This window comes from Pseudophryne corroboree, chromosome 6 (assembly GCF_028390025.1).
Source record: "Pseudophryne corroboree isolate aPseCor3 chromosome 6, aPseCor3.hap2, whole genome shotgun sequence".
Taxonomy (NCBI): Eukaryota; Metazoa; Chordata; class Amphibia; order Anura; family Myobatrachidae; genus Pseudophryne; species Pseudophryne corroboree.
In genome coordinates this window covers 516,553,912-516,576,757 of record NC_086449.1, presented here as the reverse complement: position 1 = coordinate 516,576,757, position 22,846 = coordinate 516,553,912, and the positions used below count along the sequence as shown (strand labels likewise).

The following is a 22,846-nucleotide window of genomic DNA, read 5'->3' as shown; positions in this document are numbered from 1 at the left end:
TTTTGATACTCTAGGTGCCAAGATTAAAAAAAATTTGGAAACTACTGGTATAGTCCATCCATAAATGGCTCTTGATAAAGAAAAAGGGGACTAAGGGGCCCATTTGTCAAACAATATTTACGGCTATTTCCCCAAAAAAAACACATTTTCGGAGGTCAGTCAAAAATGTTAAGTATACCTCAAATGTATGAAGGAGGCACTGCAGCAGATCTCTCTCCATTGGCAGTTTCTGTGGTGGATGCGATGCTGCCCATTTTACCAATATCTGGAATGCAAAGCATTCCCAATATTGGCTACCGCTATCTAAAAATGTCAGTAGTCCAGTGTAGCCTGTGGGCTACTCACTGCAATCTCAGCCACCTGATGGTTCCTCCTCATCAGAACCATCACTGGAATTGGTGGCTGTGCAAGTACGGAAACACTGACCGTGCATGCTCAGACTACCCCCCCCCCCCCCCCCCCACAAGCTCACTGAGCACATCACAGGGATGGCCTCCTTTACAGAATCCCTGTCCTTGTCTGAGCTTATTAATACATTCAAATACCATATACAGGTGGTAGGGGTAAATATGTGTACCTGGACAATGGGTATGAAAAAAAATCTATGCCATTGCCTCCTACACAACTAATACAAAGTGGTGGAACGTGGAAGTAAATGTGTACATATGTATAGAGAGAGAGAGAGATACACATGAATATATACAATATACTGATGCGCGCACACACACACACACACACACACTCACACACACACACGTATATATATATATATATATATATATATATAACATCTGTTTCATGTATGTTAAATTTGTATATTTTATTACCATGGATTATTAACTAATCACTCAAAATATATATTATTATTATTATTATTATTATTAATATATTATTATTATTATTATTATTACTTATATTACACAGAATATTATATACTGTATCATATAGTATACTGTGTAATATAATATACTGTGTAATATATGTAATAATAATAATACATTATTATTAATAATAATATACTGTACTGTATATCCCCCTGGCTGCCCCCTCTCTTTCCCTTGCATGAGCAAACTCAGCTGCAGCAGTTTACTTAAAGTTATTATAGCTTACTGTCACTCAAACTGTCATCATTGATTTGGATTTGAATTTGTCCCCCAGTCCTCCTTCTCTTCTCCTAAGAGGAACACTGCGGGCTGTGGCGTCAATGTGGCATGGAATGCAACGAGTGAGAGATGCGGGCGGGAGCATCATGTCACATCGCACAGTTAGGCGGAGTCGGGAGGAGGATTTTGTCAGCGACGCTGCACCCATGCAAATAAACGATGAACCAATCTCAGGTGTCCAGACAGCTGGCGGGCAGACCGGGCGGCGGGCGCAGCGGGTGGTGACACAGGAATGGTGCTATAGGGATCGCCCATCACTGCAGCAGCAGCAGGCGTGTGTGCGGTGGGTGCCGGACATTAGGGGGTGCCTGTGCGCACCAGGCACCCCCCCTGCGCACGCCTATGGTTAGGAGCCGATTGGCTGGTACTTTATCACCGTGATATTTATCACTTTTCAAGGCTTAGTACATCTGGCCCAATGCATTTTAAAAAGAAACAAAACTTTACAATAGGCTTTTTTTTTTAAATGGATCTGTAGAATTTGCTTTATTACTGTATGTTTCATAGTGAATAAACACAACTGAAGTTTGTAATCAAAACTAAACCATAGTAACTTGGCTTGGTAGAATATGCACACCTTTATGCCCTACTGACTGGAATAGTACAATATTGGATTTTTAAAATGTGGGAGAACTTCTTGCAGAAAAGTTAGTTTTGGTCGACAGTATTTCTCAATACAATAAACAACTAATAGAGGTGATACACCTATAAAATTGATGTAGTGAAACTATTAACTAACATTGCACCATATTTCAGACACAGGTATATAGGCACCTAAACTTGTGTAGTGAGTGACTGCTGAATAGTAATCTTGTTAAGCCTAGCAACACATCATGGGATCAGTATGTTTTGTCGACATTCACCATGTAGACAGCATGATGTCGACTTGGTCAATATACAGCATGTTAACAATGACAATTATCGCATGTCAACAAGCAATTTTAACCCTAACATTTCTATTGTCAACATTTTGACTACGTAGAAATGTCATCTGTCAACACTTTAAGCGTGTCTACATTCTGAAGATGTTCATATATTATATGTCAACATTTTAACAATGTTGACATCATAACAGTCAACATTCTGGTGGCGACCTTATGGCTGTTGACATAGTAAATGACAACATATTGACTGAATACCCACATCACATTTTACCACTGCATATTGGATTAATCATGAAACAATTATAAAGAACAGAAGGAAGTCATTTCTGGGGTGTTCCGTTGGACTTCTTTGTATGTTTCACTTTGTCTCCTTATTTTTTGCCTATCTGGCAATACAATGTCATGGAAAAACCGAGACCGAAAAGCTGTAAAGAGATAAAAAGAAATGATATTGAGATTTTACTATTATATCATTTTTATATGTATATTAATTGGATAATATATATATAAAAAAGTCTCTAGAATAGGAAAAGGTCTGCATGGAAAATATATATATATATACTACCTTTAGAAGCCCATGATTTTACTTCTGGTGCTATAGTAATTTTGCAACTAGCATAAAGGGTTTCCTGTTGGAGTTCTGAATAAGAGGACAGGATGGATGATGTGATCTTGCCACACTATGGGGTAAATTTATTAAGATGGGAGTTCTATTTAAGATGGGATGTTGCCCATAGCAACCAATCAGATTCAAGGTATTATCTTCTAGAAGCTGCTAGAAAAATTAGATGTAGAATCTGATTGGTTGCTATGGGCAACATCCCATCTTAAATAGAACTCCCATCTTAGTAAATGTACCCCTATGTGACAGGATCAAAGTACAATTTGTCCATACACATACTGTAAGTAGGGCATTTGATGAGATATATACAGCAGCTGCTCCTTACCTGTGTAGCCAGGGAACTAAATGTACACATTTGCGGGAAATAATCAAAGAAGCTACTGAGCCTATAATAAATAGTGATAATAACTAGTGTGAACAGACGTTCCCTAGAACAACCTTGGCTAGGTTTATTCTTTTTCTCCAGGAGATATGGTTACTGTCTTACTAATGTTCCCTTAAAAGTCCAGGGGTTTATGTGCCATCACAGGTCTCTGGCAGCACCTGTTGACTCTGGAAATGTAGACATTCTTGTAATGGGGCACTGAGTTGCAGATCACTTTTGTTCATCCTGTTGTCTCTGGGGTCCATTCTGGTTCTTTGGTTCTTGGAGTTTAAACCCCTGAACTCAGTAGATTGGAAGTATCTGACTTAGTAGTCTATGTGTTCCTGGCTGTAGCTTCTGCTAGAATGGTTTTCAATACTTGGAGTTTTGTCCTGACATTCTTTACTAAAGCTGAAACCATCCTTCCTGTCATAGGTTATCTCTATGATTCACATGAACCATGAGATTGTGGTTCTGGCTAGAATTATTCTTGAGTTGACGTGGACAATTTTTATTCTGGGACATGCTACAAGAATTTCTGTTCCTCATTCAGTGGACCTTCGTTGCATGAGCAATCTTTCAATTTTGTATACCTCTGCTAACTTACTTTTAAGCAGGATATTGTAATTTTTACAGGTGAGCTGGTTTCAAACCAGAGAACAGCAGGTTCTACTCAGTCTGTGGATGCTTCTTGGCCATCGAGTTATGGTGCCTTTACTGGGCACCTGTTAAGAGCAGCTAAGTCATTGTCTCAGAACACCTTTATAAAACTCCCTTGAGAACAGCTTTGGGACATAGCCAGTATTCCAGTGGCCCCCTTTATAAATAGGATAAAGAGGAGATTTTATTTTTTTGCAGTTTTGTACCAACTGTCAGGTATTTTTCTCTGATTCCTCGAGGACACTGGTCAAAAGCATACAGGCAGCTGGGAGTAAAGCAGGGGGGGGGGGGGGGGGGCAAATCATTTTCCTTCCCAATAAAATGCCTGACATTGTTCTGACGTCTCAGAGTTGCTGTCATCCAGGACTTTCACCATAAACCTATAGTTTTATAGCTAGTCTTCTGCAACTTCTGCAATATTTGTTATTGGCTACCTGTTTATTTCCAAATTATCCATTCGGAACTGTGATTTATAGTATGTCAATTACATACTGTTAGCATTCTCAAACTCATTGACCATAAAAATTATACATGGCCTTTTCTCCTTTTTAGCGAAGGTCACATGAAAGTCATGATTCCAGGGGTTAGAGGTCATTGTTTGAGAACTAAAAAGTGTACTAATTCACAAGAAAAATCTTTAGACAAAGTAAATACAGTAATTGAAATACGTTGAAATGTATTGTGTACACGTTATTGAAAAAAAACAAATTAAAGGATCTGAGGTAATTGATAGTTTTAAAAGATTAAATCCTAGAATAGTACCTCCACAGCTGCCAATCCAAATGCTATTCCAATAATGATTACGAGATGATTTTTAAAGTACTCAACGATGGCAGATGAACATGTCTGTGGGAGAAAATGCATACAGGTGATTAGTTTCTACACAAAGTTGTTTGTGGGGGGTTATTCAGAATTGATCGCAGCAGCAAATTTGTTAGCAGTTGGGCAAAGCCATGTGCAGTGCAGGTGTGGCAGATATAAATTTTGCAGAGAGAGACATTGGCGTTTCTATAATGGGTGCAGTGTGTGCGGTGCATAAGGGCCCCTGAGTCCAGGAGGGCCCACACTGCACACACTGCACCCATTTCTCCTATACTTACATTTCCGTGTGTGGGCCCCCTCCTCTCCCGTAGCCGTCGCGCCGCTGTTAGCGCACTGACCACTAGAGACTCTGGCACAGTGCCAGAGTCTACAGCGCATACGCAGGACTCCGAAAAAATGGCACGGTGGACTCTGACACTCCCCCTGTTGGCGGTGACTATCCGATCGCAGGACAGCAAAAATCGCTGCCCAGCGATCAGGTCTAAATTACACCCCATGTGCACTGCAGGTGGGGCAGATATAACATTTGCAGAGAGTTAGATGTGGGTGGGTTATTTTGTTTCTGTGCAGGGTAAATACTGGCTGCTTTATTTTTACACTGCAATTTAGATCTCAGTTTGAACACACCCCACCCAAATCTAACTCTCTCTGCACATGTTATATCTGCCCCCCCCCCCCCCCCCCCCTGCACTGCACATGGTTATGCCCAACTGCTAACAAATTTGCTGCTGCGATCAACTCTGAATTACCCCCAAGGTTCATTCATACATGCAATATTTCTGCAGCCAATGTTTTTGGAAAACCAGACAGTTAAGCAACTAAACATTGAGGAAACATTGTTGAGATGTTATGGTATTTGCTCTTATTTAAGAGAGATAAAGTAATTTAACAAGTTGGCATTATGGTATTTCAATACTATTATATTATATATATATATATATATATATATTATATATATACTATTTATAATACTGGAGAAACAAATCTATTAAGACTCAGTAGTCTTCATTGTGAGAAAACAAGGGGGAAGATTTATAGGCTACTGACACTTGTCGATTAGGGCTGGATTAGGGGGGTGGGGGTGGGGGGACCTCAGCACCCCTCGTCATCATGCCCAGCACTGGCCTCTGGGAATTTCTCCATCACATCTGTCATCTGCTTTGGTGAGTACCTGTGATCCCCCTCCCCATTAAATGTGCCATGCCAGGGGCTGTGTGCTGTAGTGTTACACAGGGGGCATGGCAGCACAGGTGTGTAGTATTGGTTGATGTTCCCCCAGTGTTATAACCATTATCACTGTTATTTAGATGCATGCAGCCTGCTCATTTATTATGCTTCTCCTTCCAGTCCAGCAATGGCAGATGTTAATACTGAGAGCTTATCTGCTAAATGTGTCACTCAGGAGTAAGGTCTGTTTCTGTGGCCCCTACAATGTTCCTTTATGTCAGTTTGTGTGCAAAAGCTGATGCCAGCAAACCTACAGTACCCATGGCTAAAAATGGGTCACTGTGTGACGTAAAATAACGTGTATAAGGGGTACTGCTGTGTGGCATAATGTGTATAAAGAGGTACTGCTGTGTGGTGTAATGTGTATAAAGAGGTACTGCTGTGTGGTGTAATGTGAATAATGAATACAACTGTGTGGAATAATGTAAATTGGTACTATTCTGTGGCCACTCCCCATCCTCATGAAGCCACCCCCCTATATTTTTGGTGCGCACCTTCAGCGCACATTGTCCTTATTTTCAATATATGGGGGGCTGGGGGCACCAATTCTCTATCTGGCACAATGCACCAAAATTATGGCTCTATCCACCCACCGGTCTCATTGAAGCACAGTAGCGGGGAAACTGCAATTGCTGCAATTACAGAGTCACCAGCCACATACCGAGGGACCCACCAGTAACTGTTAGGAAGCTTAGACAACTCCCGTTGGTGACCGATGTCCTTTGCTGCAGTGAGTGACAGCACCCCCTGCACTGCTGCAGTATAGGCAGCTGAGTTCCAAGCACTGCTGACCAGAGGGGAAGGAGTGGATGTGGGCCCCCATGTCTTAAGTTCCCCAGCAACCTGAAGGCTAAATCTTGACCTGCTGTGACAAAGTGATCATGAGGAAGTCTCTCCCATAGGTGCTGGATGTTGTGTCCATTGCTAATAGAGCTTCATGATGAACCCTGCCTTCTGCAGATCACATAGCCTTAGCTACAGTAGCCAGCGGCTATGGGGACATACTTCCTCCTGAGAGCACATGCCCCCCCACCTTCACGTCCAGTCTTCCCCTGCCGCTGTACAGGGGATGACAATGACAGTGTAATAAGTACTCGTCCCCACCTAACAAGGCTGCTAATTTAGCTACAAGTAAGTAATAATAGGATTTTAATACCTACCGGTAAATCCTTTACTCTTAGTCCGTAGAGGATGCTGGGGACACTTCAAGAACCATGGGGTATAGACGGGATCCGCAGGAGACATGGGCACTTTAAGACTTTGAAGGGGTGTGAACTGGCTCCTCCCTCTATGCCCCTCCTCCAGACTCCAGTTATAGGAATTGTGCCCAGGGAGACGGACATTTAGAGGCAAGAATTTATAGGTAACTAAGGTGGGACACATACCAGCTCACACCTCAAACACGCCGTACAACATGGCATTAAACAAATTCCAGTTAACGGCATGAACAACGTCAGCAACAGGCTGACTACAACATAACACAACTCGTGTGTAAACATAACTACCGTAATAACAGCAGATAGAGTCCGCACTGGGACGGGCGCCCAGCATCCTCTACGGACTAAGAGAAAAGGATTTACCGGTAGGTATTAAAATCCTATTTTCTCATACGTCCTAGAGGATGCTGGGGACACTTCAAGAACTGTGGGGTTTATACCAAAGCTCTAGAACGGGCGGGAGAGTGCGGATGACTCTGCAGCATCGATTGACCAAACATGAGGTCCTCATCAGCCAGGGTATCAAACTTGTAAAATTTCGCAAAGGTGTTTGAACACGACCAAGTAGCTGCTCGGCAGAGTTGTAATGCCGAGACTCCGCGGGCAGCCGCCCAGGAGGAGCCCACTTTCCTGGTAGAGTGGGCCTTGACTGATTTCGGTAACAGCAATCCAGCCGTAGAATGAGCCTGCTGAATCGTATTACAGATCCAGCGCGCAATAGTCTGCTTGGAAGCAAGCGTTCCAATCTTGTTGGCAGCATACAGGATAAACAGAGCCTCTGTTTTCCTAAGTTGAGCCGTTCTGGCGACATAAATCTTCAAGGCCCTGACCAGTGGCGGAACAAGCAAGCGGTGGGCCCAGGTGCGACAAAATGCTTTGGGCCCCCCCCCATCCAAGTTCACCCCGGGGGCAGTGCGCGCCGTAGGCGCGCGCAAAAATACATAGTGGCGTGGCTTCGTGGGGAAGGGGTGTGGCCACAAAATAATACCAACACAGTAGTCTCCATTATTCAAATTACGCCGCACAGTAGCACCACTACACCAGGTAGAGACCCTTTTACACCTTACAGCGAACAGATTCCTCTTTTTACACATTACAGCAGACAGCGTGCCCTTTTTACACATAACGGCAGACAGCGTGCCCTTTTTACACATAACGGCAGACCGCGTGCCCTTGTTACACATTACGGCAGACAGCGTGCCCTTTTTACACATTACGGTAGACAGCGTGCCCTTGTTACACATTACGGCAGACAGCGTGCCCTTGTTACACATTACGGCAGACAGCGTCCCCATTTTTACACATTACGGCAGGCAGATTCCTCCTTTTTACACATAGCAGCAGGCAGATTCCCCATTTTTACACATAGCGTCAGGCAGCCCCCCTTTTTTACACATTACGGCAGGCAGATTCCCCATTTTTACACATAGCGTCGGGCAGATTACCCCTTTTTACACATAACGGCAGACCGCGTGCCCTTGTTACACATTACGGCAGACAGCGTGCCCTTTTTACACATTACGGCAGACAGCGTGCCCTTGTTACACATTACGGCAGACAGCGTCCCCATTCTTACACATTACGGCAGGCAGATTCCCCTTTTTACACATAGTGGCAGGCAGTCCCCCCTTTTTACACATTGCGGCAGGTAGTCCCCCCTTTTTACACATTGCGGCAGGCAGTCCCCCCTTTTTACACAGTGCGGCAGGCAGTCCCCCCTTTTTACACATTGCGGCAGGCAGTCCCCCCTTTTTACACATTGCGGCAGGTAGTCCCCCCTTTTTACACATTGCGGCAGGCAGTCCCCCCTTTTTACACATTGCGGCAGGTAGTCCCCCCTTTTTACACATTGCGGCAGGCAGTCCCCCCTTTTTACACAGTGCGGCAGGTAGTCCCCCCTTTTTACACATTGCGGCAGGCAGGCACAAGAAAGAAAGAAGGAAAGAAAAAGAAAGAAAGAAAGAAAGAAAGAAAGAAAGAAAGAAAGAAAGAAAGAAAGAAAGAAAGAAAGAAAGAAAGAAGAATTATACTTACCCTCAGGCTCCTCGGTGCAGCTGCGTCAGACGACGATTCCCGGGCAGTAGAGAATGAGGAGGAGGGAGCCGGAGGACGGAGCCGCAGCAGCGCTTTGTTACTGGTGGAGGCGCTGCTGCTGCTGCTGCCCCTCTGCTTCCCTATAGGCTGTTCTCGGAAGACAGCCTATAGGGAAGCAGAGGAGCAGCAGCAGCAGCGCCTCCACCAGTAACAAAGCGCTGCTGCGGCTCCGTCCTCCGGCTCCCTCCTCCTTCCCCCGTCTGTACCGCTGCTCAGCTCCTATCTCCGGGCGGCTGTGCGCTGCGGGCAGCGGTTGCCTGCAGCGCACAGCGGCATGTAATGAGTCAGTTTGACTCATTACATGCTTGGGCCCCTGGACAGAGGCGGGCCCCAGTGCAGTGCACTGCCTGCACTGCCGGTAGTTCCGCCTCTGGCCCTGACAACATCGAGGGATTTTGACTCCGCAAAGGCGTCAGTAGCCACTGGTACCACAATAGCCTGGTTCATGTGGAACGATGAAACCACCTTCGGCAGAAATTGTTGACGAGTCCTCAACTCTGCTCTATCTTCATGGAAGATTAAATAAGGACTCTTGTGAGACAAAGCCGCTAACTCAGACACCCGCCTTACGGATGCCAAGGCCAATAGCATGACCACCTTCCACGTGAGAAATTTCAACTCAACCTTCTGTAAAGGTTCAAACCAATGTGATTGAAGAAAATGCAACACCACGTTAAGATCCCATGGTGCCACTGGGGGCACAAAGGGAGGTTGGATGTGCAAAACCCCTTTCACGAAAGTCTGAACTTCCGGAAAGGAGGCCAATTGTTTTTGAAAGAAAACTGATAAGGCCGAAATTTGTGCTTTAATCGAGCCTAACTTTAGGCCCGCATCTACACCTGCTTGCAGGAAATGGAGAAAACGCCCTAGCTGAAATTCTTCCGTAGAAGCCTTCTTGGATTCACACCAAGACACATATTTTCTCCAAATACGGTGATAATGTTTAGACGTCACTCCTTTTCTAGCCTGAAGAACTGTGGGAATAACTTCACTGGGAATACCCTTTCGGGCTAGGATCCAGCGCTCAACCGCCAAGCCGTCAAACGTAGCCGCGGTAAGTCGTGGTACACGCACGGCCCCTGTTGTAACAGATCCTCTCGAAGAGGAAGAGGCCAGGGATCTCTTATGAGTAATTCCTGAAGATCTGGATACCAAGCCCTCCTTGGCCAGTCTAGACCAATGAGGATCACTTGAACCTTTGTTCTTATGATCTTTAGCACCTTCGGAATGGGTGGAAGCGGAGGAAACACGTACACTGACTGAAACACCCATGGTGTTACCAGCGTGTCCACCGCTATTGCTTGAGGGCCCCTAGACCTGGAACAATATCTCTGAAGTTTCTTGTTGATGCGAGACACCATCATGTCTATTTGAGGAATTCCCCAAAGACTTGTCACTTCTGCAAAGACCTCTTGATGAACACTCCACTCTCCTGGATGGAGATCGTGTCTGCTGAGGAAGTCTGCTTCCCAGTTGTCCACTCCTGGAATGAAGACTGCTGACAGAGCACTTGTATGTCTTTCCGCCCAGCAGAGAACTTTTGTGGCCTCTGCCATTGCTGCCCTGCTATTTGTTCCGCCCTGGCGGTTTATGTGCGCCACCATTGTTATATTGTCTGACTGTATAATGATGGGCAGATTGCGAAGAAGATGTTCCGCTTGAAGATGGCCGTTGTAAATGGCCCTTAACTCCAGAACGTTTATGTGTAGAGAAACTTCCTGGCTTGACCATTTTCCCTGGAAGGTTTTTCCCTGTGTGACTGCTCCCCATCCTCGGAGACTCGCATCCGTGGTTACTAGGATCCAGTCCTGGATCCCGAACCTGCGTCCCTCTAGGAGGTGAAAGCTGTGCAGCCACCACAGGAGTGAGATTCTGGTCTTGGAGAATAGGACTATTTTCCGGTGCATGTGCAGATGGGATCCGGACCACTTGTCCAATAGGTCCCACTGAAACACTCTGGCATGGAACCTGCCAAACTGAATGGCCTCGTAGGCCGCCACCATCTTCCCCAGCAACCGAGTGCATTGATGAATTGATACTCTCGCTGGTTTCAGAATTTGTTTTAACAAACTCTGAAATTCCAGAGCCTTCTCTTCTGGAAGAAAAACTCTCTGTAATTCTGTGTCCAAAACCACTCCCAAAAACAACAGCCGCTTTGTCAGATTCAACTGTGATTTTGGCAGGTTTAGGAGCCAACCATGTTGTTGCAGCACTGTCAGGGATAGCACAATTTCCTGCTCCAGCTTGTCTTTGGATCTCGCCTTTATCAGGAGATCGTCCAGGTACGGGATAATCGCGACTCCTTGCCTGCAAAGGAGGACCATCATTTCCGCCATTACCTTGGTGAAAATCCTCGGAGCCGTGAACAGACCAAACGGCAACGTCTGAAATTGGTAATGACAATCCTGAGTAGCAAACCTCAGGTAAGCCTGATGCGGAAGATATATGGGGATGTGTAAGTAGGCATCCTTTATGTCGACCGACACCATGAAATCCCCTTCCTCAAGACTGGAGATCAATGCTCGGAGAGATTCCATCTTGAATTTGACTTTTTTTAAGGTAAAGATTGAGGGACTTTAGGTTCAGAATTGGTGTGACCGAGCCGTCCGGCTTCGGGACCACAAACAGGCTTGAATAAAAACCTTCTCCCTGTTGTGCCGGGGGAACCTTGACAATAACTTGATTTAGACACAACTTTTGTATTACATCGCATACCACCTCCCTGTTCGGAAGAGAAGCTGGTAAGGCTGATTTGAAAAAACGTCGAGGGGGAACGTCTTGAAGCTTCAGTTTGTACCCCTGGGACACTATTGCTAAAATCCACGGGTCTAGGGCCGAATGAGCCCAGAATTGACTGAAGAGCTTGAAACGTGCCCCCACCGGTGCGGACTCCCGCAGAGGAGCCCCAGCATCATGCGGTGGATTTGGCAGAAGCCGGGGAGGACTTCTGCTCCTGAGAACCTGCCACGGACGGAGATCTTTTACCTTTTCCTCTGCCTTTATTAGCAAGGAAGGAATAACCTCTGCCTTTTTTGTATTTATTCGGCCGAAAGGACTGCATCTGAAAGTGGTGAGCTTTCTTTTGTTGTGGAGGAACATAAGGCAAAAATTACGACTTACCCGCGGTAGCTGTAGAAACCAGTTCAGCGAGACCTTCACCAAACAATACACCACCTTTATACGATAGAGACTCCATAGCTTTCCTAGAGTCAGCATCAGCATTCCATTGATGAATCCACAATGCTCTCCTAGCTGAGACTGCCATGGCATTGGCCCTTGATCCCAATAGGCCAATATCTCTCGCCGCTTCCTTTAGGTAGGCTGCAGCGTCCCTGATATAACCCAGCATTAAAAGGGTGTTATCCTTGTCCAGGGTATCTATATCCGATGACGTTATCTGCCCATTTTTCGATAGCGCTACTCACCCACATAGATGCAATAGCTGGTCTAAGTAGCGTACCTGTGGTGACATAAATGGATTTCAGCGTATTTTCCTGCCTACGATCCGCAGGATCCTTAAGGGCTGCCATGTCAGGAGACGGTAAAGCCACCTTTTTAGACAAACGTGACAGCGCCTTGTCTACAACGGGAGATGACTCCCACTTTTCTCTATCCCCAGAGGGGAACGGATACGCCATTTGAATTTTTTTGGGAAACAGAAACTTTCTGTCAGGATTTTCCCACATTTTTTCAAAAAGGGCATTCAGTTCATGAGAGGGAGCAAACGTTAACTCAGGTTTCTTTCCCTTATACATACAAACCCTAGTATCAGGAACAGCAGGGTCCTCAGTGATGTGTAACACGTCTTTTATTGCCACAATCATGTACTGAATGCTCTTTGCCAATTTTGGGTCTAACCTGGTATCACTATAGTCGACACTGGGGTCAAAGTCCGTGTCGGTATCTGTGTCTGCTAACTGCGCAAACGAACGTTTATGTGACCCCAAGGGGGTCTGTACCTGTGATAACACATCCTCCACGGATTTTTTTCCATACCTGGTTCTGAGACTCAGATTTATCTAAACTCTTACTTATAAGAGCCACATTAGCATTCAAAGCATTCAACACATTTACCCAGTCAGAAGTCGGCGGTGCCAACAGGGTCACTCCCACAGCCATTTCTGCCCCCAATACAGTCTCCTCCTGGGAAGAGCACTCTGCCTCAGACATGCCGACACACGTGTACCGACACACACAGACACACTGGGCCAAAAGGGGGACAGACCGACAGTAAAGCATGTCAGAGAAACACAGAGGGAGTTTGCCAGCTCACAACCCAGCGCCTGTCCCGGATCTAAAACGCTATAAATATAATGCCTTAGACCCTGCAGTGCTTTATAATCACTTATATTGCACCAAATATGCTGTGCCCCCTCTGGTTTGCACCCTGTTACTTGTTTTATCAGTGGTGAGGAAGGACCAGCATCTCTGCATGCTCTGGAGAGAAAATGGCACTGATGTGAGCTGTGAGGGCTAAGCCCCGCCCCCTACACGGCGCGCTTCAGCCCGCTCGTTTTTAAATAAATAATGTCGGCGGGGGTATGAATTTAGTGCCCAGGCACTTCAATTCCAGTCTGCCAGCCTAAAAAGAGGTTTATAATGCTGCCCAGGGCGCCCTCCCCCCCCCCACGCCCTGCACCCTACAGTGCCGCTGTGTATGGGAGCATGGCGCGCAGCGCGATTGCTGTGCGGTCCCTTAGAAGCCGTCACTGAAGTTTTCTTTTCTTCTTCTACTCACCTGTCTTCTGACTTCTGGCTCTGCAAGGGGGGTGACGGCGGGCTCTGGGAATGAACCCTTAGGCGTACCTAGTGTTCCAAACCCTCAGGAGCTAATGGTGTCCTGTAGCCAAGAAGCAGAGCCTTTAAACTCCCTAGAAGTAGGTCTGACTTCTCTCCCCTAAGTCCCACGATGCAGGGAGACCGTTGCCAGCAGCCTCCCTGAAAACAAAAAACCTAACATAAAGTCTTTTCCGAGAAACTCAATGGAGCTCCTCAGTTGTGCATCCAGTCTGCCTGGGCACAGATTCTAAACTGGAGTCTGGAGGAGGGGCATAGAGGGAAGAGCCAGTTCACACCGTTCAAAGTCTTAAAGTGCCCATGTCTCCTGCGGATCCCGTCTATACCCCATGGTTCTTGAAGTGTCCCCAGCAACCTCTAGGACGTATGAGAAATAGGCTGTAACTTTAGTTGCATAAATCACCATGCTGATATGGAATGATTCTATTTTTATTATTATTATTAGATCAATGATACTTAGACTTGTGAATCCCTAAGTAGCTTAAACATCTTGACATATTGTATTATTATTATTATCCTTTATTTATATGGCGCAACAAGGGTTCCGCAGCGCCCAATTACAGAGTACATATGCACATAATCAAAACAGGAAAACAGTGACTTACAGTTGAAGACAATATAGGACAAGTACAGGGTAACTAAGCATAACTACACCAGTAAATGACATAGAGATAAGTTCGAGGTGGCCAAAAAACTGCGGGATCTGGGCAGTTGAGGATTATTAAAGTAAGAAAAGTATAAGCACATGAGGAAAGAGGGCCCTACTCGTGAGAGCTTATATTCTAAGGGGTGTACAGGTTCTTCTTGGATAACAGGACTTTTGTTAGTCACTTTCTTAGCTAAAAGTAAAGCCGTATGAACTATGTCTGCAACAACACTCCCTACTGTAGCTACCTATAGTAAATTATTTTACAAGGATAATTTTAAGAGTCACTAAGATGAATCTGTCTTAAACTGGCTTAAACCTGCGAACAAAACACTAGCGTTCCACATCTGTGAAATCCAGCTCAGTAGTGAGGGCGGTGCAGCCGGTGCTGTTGTCCATGGTGTGATGTTCTGTGGGCTGCATGGCCACTGCCCCAACCTATAATGATGCTGCTAGCCTTCCTGCCTATACCATGTAGGGGTTGGGGCTGTAATGCCGGAGGTCAGGATCCCGGGGGTCAGCATCCCGACCACAGGATCCCGGCCTCTAGAATGCCGGTGGGTGGGGGGAGAGCACAATGAAGCCCCTTGTGGGCTCGGTGGCTCATTGAGCTCCCCACAGGTTCTATTCATACTCTATGGGTGTCTTGGACACCAACGAGTGGGAATAGCCCCTGTTTGCTGGCATTCCGGCTGCAGGCATTGTAAGCGGTCGGGATTCCGGCATTGGTATCCTGACCACTGGGATCCCGACCGCCGGTAAAGCAACTACATCCCTCATGTAATGCCACACCGTCCGAGGGTTAGGAGGGGGGCTTCCAGTACTCTATCTATCTAAAATGTTTAGTTACAGTAGTGGCAAACTTTATATTCTGACTCTCAAAACGTGTTGAATCCATCCACTCTGCGTTAATGACGCGGAAATGTTTTATGATAACACTGGGAAATTTCTACTAACATTTACAAATGTGCATATCAGTCTCCTGAGGACATCCATACCAACTGAGTCTCGATTTTAAATCAAAATTTTGTGTTTTAGATTGCAAAAATTACATGATTTTAGCTGTTTTTATTCATTTTCAAATCCAAAATCCAGGATTCAGATTTGAAATCTGAATTCCGAACCGAAACACCTGAGGGTGGCTTTGCAAAACCAAAACATGACGATAACATTAGAACCAAAACACAAGTAGTAAATATACACTATATTTGTCTATTTTGAATCTAAATGTTACAAAAAATTATTCAGGAGGCTGCATTTTTGATATGTGACAAAGTTATTGCAACAAATACACAACCCTTACTGGAGATTTTATTTCTGTGACTTCACTGAAAATGAAAACATAAAGATTGTCAAATTGCACCAAAAAAATTACAAAACGTAATCAACAGCAAAAATGGATACCTTTAGAGAGCATTAGGATATTATCATAGTGGCCTGTTGTAAATACAAGTGGTAAGTCTAGGACTATAAAGGTAAACTGAGCACCCCCAAAATGACAAAACCTGATAGATATACATAGACATTTGCCTATGTCTAATTGGACATTTAGGGGTCTATTTACTAAGTCTTGGATGGAGATAAAGTAGCTGGAGAAGCTGGAAACGCTCTGAGCCTAATTTGTGTTTGTACGCAAATGTAATTGCTATTTTCTAGGCTTCAGAACAGCTAATGTTAGAAAGTAAAGCGGACGCCCTGGAATGAAAAGCGACGCCCTCTGGAACCATCACAAACTCTATAGAGTTGGGTTGGTCTTTGGCTAGGCAGACTATACACAGCAGTAGTGGTGCAGGTGTCATGTTTTTACACATACGAGTTTGCAGATGACGGCAGATGCACTCCCTGAAAACAGCCTTGGCACGCCTGCGTTTTTTAAACCACTCCCCGTGTAAACACCTCCACATGGTCACTTCCTGTCCGTAGCACATGCACAGTCTGCCGATAATCCCTCCATTGCCCTGATAATCAGCTATTGCGTACATGAATTAGACCCTCTAATTGTTCTGATGTAATAAGCTTAAATGATGTAAAACCATGTTAAAACTAAAGTAAAAAAACAAACAAATGTCCTTACCTGTTTATAGTAACCAGATGTGCATAAACTTGGTTCCTGTAGTTGAACGCAACTACAAGAGCTTGGAACACTAGAACCCCAATCTGACCGACCATGAACAATGCCACAGCACTTGCTCTAAGCAAAGGGGGGAAAAAAGGGAGACAACGAGGGTCACAAAAATCACATAAAATTGTATTTTATACGAACATCTTACTAAAATGTTTGGTACAGATCTTGATACAGTATAGAAAACAACAATAGGTGACAAGCCTATGCCTGAGGTGTGTTTCACTAGCTACTACAATTGGCAAATATAATCACATGATGTAGCAAAAGGTACCGTGTACTGGGATCACTATTTCTAAAAAGAAATATACTGTATTGGCATTTCAGCTATGGCTACTAAAGGGTTGGTATTGCACAAATACATTTTGTAATTCTACTACAACTATATTATATACACTTCATAAAAACATAATAATATTAATAATAATAATCTAATCATAATAATACATCTAATCAAAACAATCCTACCTAATAGGTTATGGCTATTATAGAAATATTTGTAAAACTGAAGTTACCAAGCCTACTATATAAAAAAAACCCAGTTATAATGACAGAATTATAATATAATTAATTCTAAACATTGCTTGTTACATGTATCATAATATTAAAAATACCAGTCTATGTTTATAAATAGCTATAATTAAGCAATGCAGTCTGTATCACTACTGTAACCTTCTTTATTCAGTTCAATAGAGCAGCATTGATCACAATGTATCAGACTTTATTTTTCAAACAGTTCAGTTTAGTGTTCACTTGTTAGCAAATGTCACCAATCACCATCCTTATCAGTTCCGCTGAATACAGTGTAGTAGTCCTGATTTCATTAAACACATCTCCTTATGGAAAGGTTTATAGGGCAATACACACTCTTTTACCCAAAGCATTGCTCAGGCACTGTTTTAGTACATAACTGCTGGAGAGTGGACCCTGATTAAACTGCTGAATCTAGTTTTTAGTCTACATATCAATTAGAAATACTGTTTCGCCCAAGTGTCTACAGAAACTTTTTTTTTTAAATTAAACTAAAATCAGTAAAAAATATATATAATGATAGTAATGCAAATCTCAGCACTTGCAATCATGAATTGTGCCACTGTATACAATAGTTCAGGAGCTGACAGACAATATTGATCATTTTATTTATTTACAGTATCTTAAGTTACTGTATGCCTGGGCTTGGTGTAAGTAACAGTGAAGACTCTATCTACATGAAACTAAACAGCGTACATAATTACGCAGTTATTGGGCCGATCACCCGTTATCTGCGATTAGCCAATAGACAGTCATGCAATGGTCAGATTGGGAGGTCGCATACTATGAGCTGGTTAAAAATTGCGATGCCCGACTTCCAAATACCATACTTACTGTACTAAGATAAAAATAGCTCTGTGTGTATGCGGATTAGAGCATTTATCTGATCTGAACAGTGTATCTCTGCAGTGCATATTAAAATTAAGTTCTTTTTTAAAGCAATATGAAATGCTCATGATCACCTTTATATATAATGTTCTGCAGGTTTTCCTTGCACTTCAGTAAAAGTATATGGAGCTGCTTATGCCTGTATTCTCCGTGGGTGGGGTATAATAGATTTAAATAAATAGTCAGTAGGTCGACCCCATATGGTTGACATGCAAAAGGTTGACAGGGTCAAAAGGCCAACCAGGAAAAGGTCGACTAGGTCTAAGATCAACAGGGTTAAAATGTCGACTATTTTGTATTTATTTCTTTACCAAATTTTATCCATTTCACAGTGTGGGACCATGATTAGTGAAAATATAGGGGGTCATTCCGACCCGATCAATCGCTGCAGTTGTTTGCAGCGCAGCGATCGGGTCGGAACTGCACATGCGCCATTGCCGCAGGCAGAGGTGGTCGCTGGGGCGTTTGACCGCCATTTTGGGGGGCGGTCTGGCCACGCCTGTGGGGGGGCGGGCTGCTGTGCGATGCTTTTGTACCTGTGCAGGGGTGGGGGGTAGGGCCTGACATGCGGGGCGGGCTAACCCTGTGCTGAGCGTCCCCCCGCATGTCCGGGAACGTGATCGTAGCTATGCTAAATTTAGCACAGCTACGATCAACTCGGAATGACCCCCATAGACCCTTGCTCACTCCGCTAGCCACGCTTCAGGCAATATGCCTCGTTCCGCTACTGCTGTGTTTTGCCACAGATCACTATTCCCAATCGCAGTCCACGTGGATGGTAAATGAAGTAAAAGTTGAAAAAAACACACAACTTGACTATTTGTGCTTCAACTATTGTCATGTAGACCTTTTGACCATGTCAACTTATTTCATTTTGCTCCTATGGGGATCCACCTATTAACTGTCTAACCATACACTGTCTATACATTGACTGGAAACCACTCTCAGCTATAGGAGAATACAGTATATCATTGTTTTGCATGTAAAAGTGGTGTTTCCATTTGTTTGAAGCTTTCTTGTTAGCACAGATCTCAGATTGCGAGTATGACATTTTAATGATCATGGTCACCGATGAAAACTGTAAATTTCTTTTTTTATGTATTGACTATACTGTATGTGTACTTAAAATGTTTCTATGTTTATGTGTGCTTAAAAACTGCAATTCTTTGAAAATGTCTGCATATAGGATTTTTTTTTTTTTTAAACAAATATCTGATAGGATTGCGGTACTTTTTTCTGCAAGCTGCATTTAATGATTTACAATTTTCCATGGCAAACACAGTAAAACAACATTTGATTTAGTGGGCAGAGAGGCTCTGGAGTGCACTTCTTGTCATCGTGCTCATTCACTGCACAATCCCTACAACCAGTCCTTGTCTCCGGCATCTGAAGGGCTCTGACTAATACACTAGGGCCCTTTTCATCCGATTCCGGCACATCGGGCCGAGAAATCGGATGAAAAGTGTCAAATCGCATGTGTTTTACCTCCGATTCTGATCCGATGCGCAGTCTTGTGCGCATTGGATCGGAGCCGAAGATTGCTATAGATCTATTGGATCCAGTAGCCTTGACTGGGATCGCATTCGATACATCGTATGCAAAAGGAATAAATGCCATTACTAGCAGCAGGTGAGCTGTGCAATCGCACGGGGCACCCGCGGTGGCACTTCTCATTGTTCCTCACTGCTCCCCCTCCTCAATGTCATTAGTACTCTACTCAGGGGTGGAGTTTCACGGAATGACGCGTTTGCATTACGACATCACTATGCAACACGTCATTTTGTGAAACTCTGCCCCCCCGAGTGAAGAATTATGACAGGGAGGTGGGGGAGAAGTGGAGCAACTGGTGGGCAGGCTAGCGGGCTGTAAGCTTGTACACACCCCTGAGCCCTGACAACAAGCATTTCACACCCCTGGCAACTTGCATTACAACTGAACCCAGACAACGAGCATTACACCTGGCAACGAGAATTACACACCCCTGACAAATAGCATTACACACCTCTGGCAACTAGCATTACACCCCCCTGGCAATGAGCATTACCCCAGGCAACTAGCATTACACACCCCTGGCAACGAGCATTACCCCATGCAACTAGCGTTATACACCCCTGGCAACGAGCATTACCCCAGGCAACTAGCATTACACACCCCTGGCAACGAGCATGACACCCATGCCAGAGCATTACACACCACTGGAAACGAGTATGACACCCATCCCAGAGCATGAAACCCCTGGCAATGAACATTACCCCTGGCAACAAGCATTGCACACCCCTGGCAATGACCATGACATCCATCCCAGACCATGAAACCCATGGCAATTAGCATGAATCCCAAAGCATGAAACCCCTGGCAATGAGCATGACACCCAGTGCATGAAACTCTTGGCAATGAGTAGGTAATTTAAAAGTAATTAGAAGCTTTACTGTAGGGCATAATGTATCATGGCATTGCAGTGTATGGCATAATATGGTGCAAGGGGCATTACTGCGTGGGGCTTAATATGGTGGAATTTTTATACCTGTGGTGCCCGAGGTCTGTTGGTGCAGGGTAAAAAACTGGGGTGTAAAGTAGTCTTTTCATGTGAGGCCACACCCATTTTAGCTAGACCACACCCATTTTAGTGAAGCCATGACCTCACCGGGAGCGTGCGCACTTTCAACACACATGAAGGAGGGTAGGGGGGCACATTTTTGAATGTCGATGGGGGGCATTCTTAAATCTTGCACTGGGAGCCAAATTGGCTAGAAACAGCCCTGCTGCATACGAGGGAAGCTGCCAGGCAGTTAAAGGGAGATCATATGTGACTTCTCCCCTAGGAAAAGTCTCAGTAGTGTATGGGGACCTTAAGAGTACATATGAACCTATCCTTATTCATTTGCTCTTGGAGATTGTGCAACTATATACTGTAACTGTCCCACATATAAAGATTTCACAAAGGTAAGACTGAGAAATAGGAGAAAATCCTATAAAAATAGGGGTCTAATTCAGATCTGATCGCTGCAGCAAATTTGTTAGCAGTTGGGCAAAACCATGTGCACTGCAGGTGTGGCAGATACAACATTTGCAGAGAGAGTTAGATTTGGGTGGGGTATGTTCGATCTGAAATCTAAATTGCAGTGTAAAAATAAAGCAGCCAGTATTTACCCTGCACAGAAACAAAATAACCCACCCAAATCTAACTCTCCCTGCAAATGTTATATCTGCCCCACCTGCAGTGCACATGGGGGGTAATTCAGACCTGATCGCTGGGCAGCGATTTTTGCTGTCCTGCGATGGGATAGTCGCCGCCAATAGGGGGAGTGTATTTTAGCTGTGCAAGTGTGCGATCGCATGTGTAGCCGAGCTGCACAAACTGATTTTGTGCAGTCTCTGCGCAGCCCAGGACTTACTCAGCCGATGCGATCACTTCAGCCTGTCCGGGACCGGATTTAACGTCAGACACCTTCCCTTCCAACGCTTGGACACACCTGACGCTCCTTGAAAACGGTCACTTGCCGCCCACAAACGCCCTCTTCCTGTCAATCTCCTTGCGCATGTGCAGTTCAGATCTGATCGCAGGCTGTGAGAAAACGCAGCCTAGCGGTCAGGTCTGAATAGGCTCCATGGTTTTGCCCAACTGCTAACAAATTTGCTGCTGTGATCAGATCTGAATTACCCCCCTAGGTTCGAATTAAACAGCTACGAAACTTGTGAGAATGCAGCTTTAAGTCCATCTACATTCCCTAAAACTTATTTTATTTCTGAAAGCAATCATTCATAGATTGTAGGTTGCTTTTTATAATCATATAATTTCCTCTAGTGTTCTCTTCTGCTAAATATTTTCTTTCTTTTTAAATGTCTGTTATCAAAGCCTTAAATAGGAAAAGCATTTGGCTGTATTCCTGCTGAAAACAAATCCGCAATGGTGGACAGTGAAAGCAAAGATCTGCATGTACTTTCCCGTGATATATTTTTATTCACATCATAAATATTTACTTTATGTGTTTGAAAAGGAAAAAGCTGCAGCTAATAATTAACAATGTACAGTACTGTTATACCCCTTTCACATCGCACAAATAACCAGGTATCGACACGGCATATTGCCGTGTCGAAACGGGTAAGTGTGCGATGTGAAAGCTCCTTTGCTGAATTAGCGGGTCGCCTGACCCGGTAATTCAACCCGGTAAAAAAGAAGGGTTATTATCGGGTTGAATACCGGGTCAGGCGCAGTGTGAATGGGAGCCGTTCCGATGCGACACGGCTCCCATTCACAGCATAGGGAGAGGCGGCGCAGGAGATGAGCTCATCTCCCGGCGCCGCTTCCACCCCCGCCCCTGCTGCTGCTGCCCCCCCCCGCTGCTATGGCAACCGACCCGGTATATTGCCAGGTCGGAAAGCCAGCAAAGGAGCGCAAATGCCGGATCCCACCCGGTAAGGACACTTTTCTCTTACCGGGTGGGATCCGGCATTTGCGATCTGAAAGCAGCATTAGTAACACCAACTAGACAAATCTAGTGTCATGAAACAAACAAGTGTTTCAACTAGGTAACAAACTTTCAACCAGGCTGCAATTAAGCAAAGATTCTGTAAATTCACATTTGGTATATTGGTTCTCTAAGTGCTCCTAGTGGGGCTGATGCAAGTTAGTTTTGCGAATGGAACCTGCATATTTATGCACTGCACATACTGAGTGCCGTAACTAGGCATTTTAGCGCTGTGTGCAAGAAACGGCATTGGTGCCCCCTTTATGTAAAATTTAGGGGCGTGGATTCATGGGGAAGGGGTGTGGCCACAAAATAATACCAATTCATACTACGGTGCACA

General features: G+C 44.6%; 1 protein-coding gene across 1 annotated transcript in view; it reads right to left on the bottom strand.

Moving 5' to 3' along the window:
• Positions 1-448: 448 nt before the first annotated feature.
• TSPAN8 (tetraspanin 8) overlaps positions 449-22,846 on the bottom strand; it is a 100,793-nt gene continuing 78,395 nt past the window's right edge. The window contains exons 6-8 of the mRNA XM_063927465.1: positions 16,571-16,687; positions 4,456-4,539; positions 449-2,472 (exon numbers count right to left, since the gene is read on the bottom strand). Coding sequence (XP_063783535.1) covers positions 2,419-2,472; positions 4,456-4,539; positions 16,571-16,687 — 255 coding nt within the window. The 3' untranslated portion in view covers positions 449-2,418. The remainder of the gene's footprint in view (positions 2,473-4,455; positions 4,540-16,570; positions 16,688-22,846) is intronic.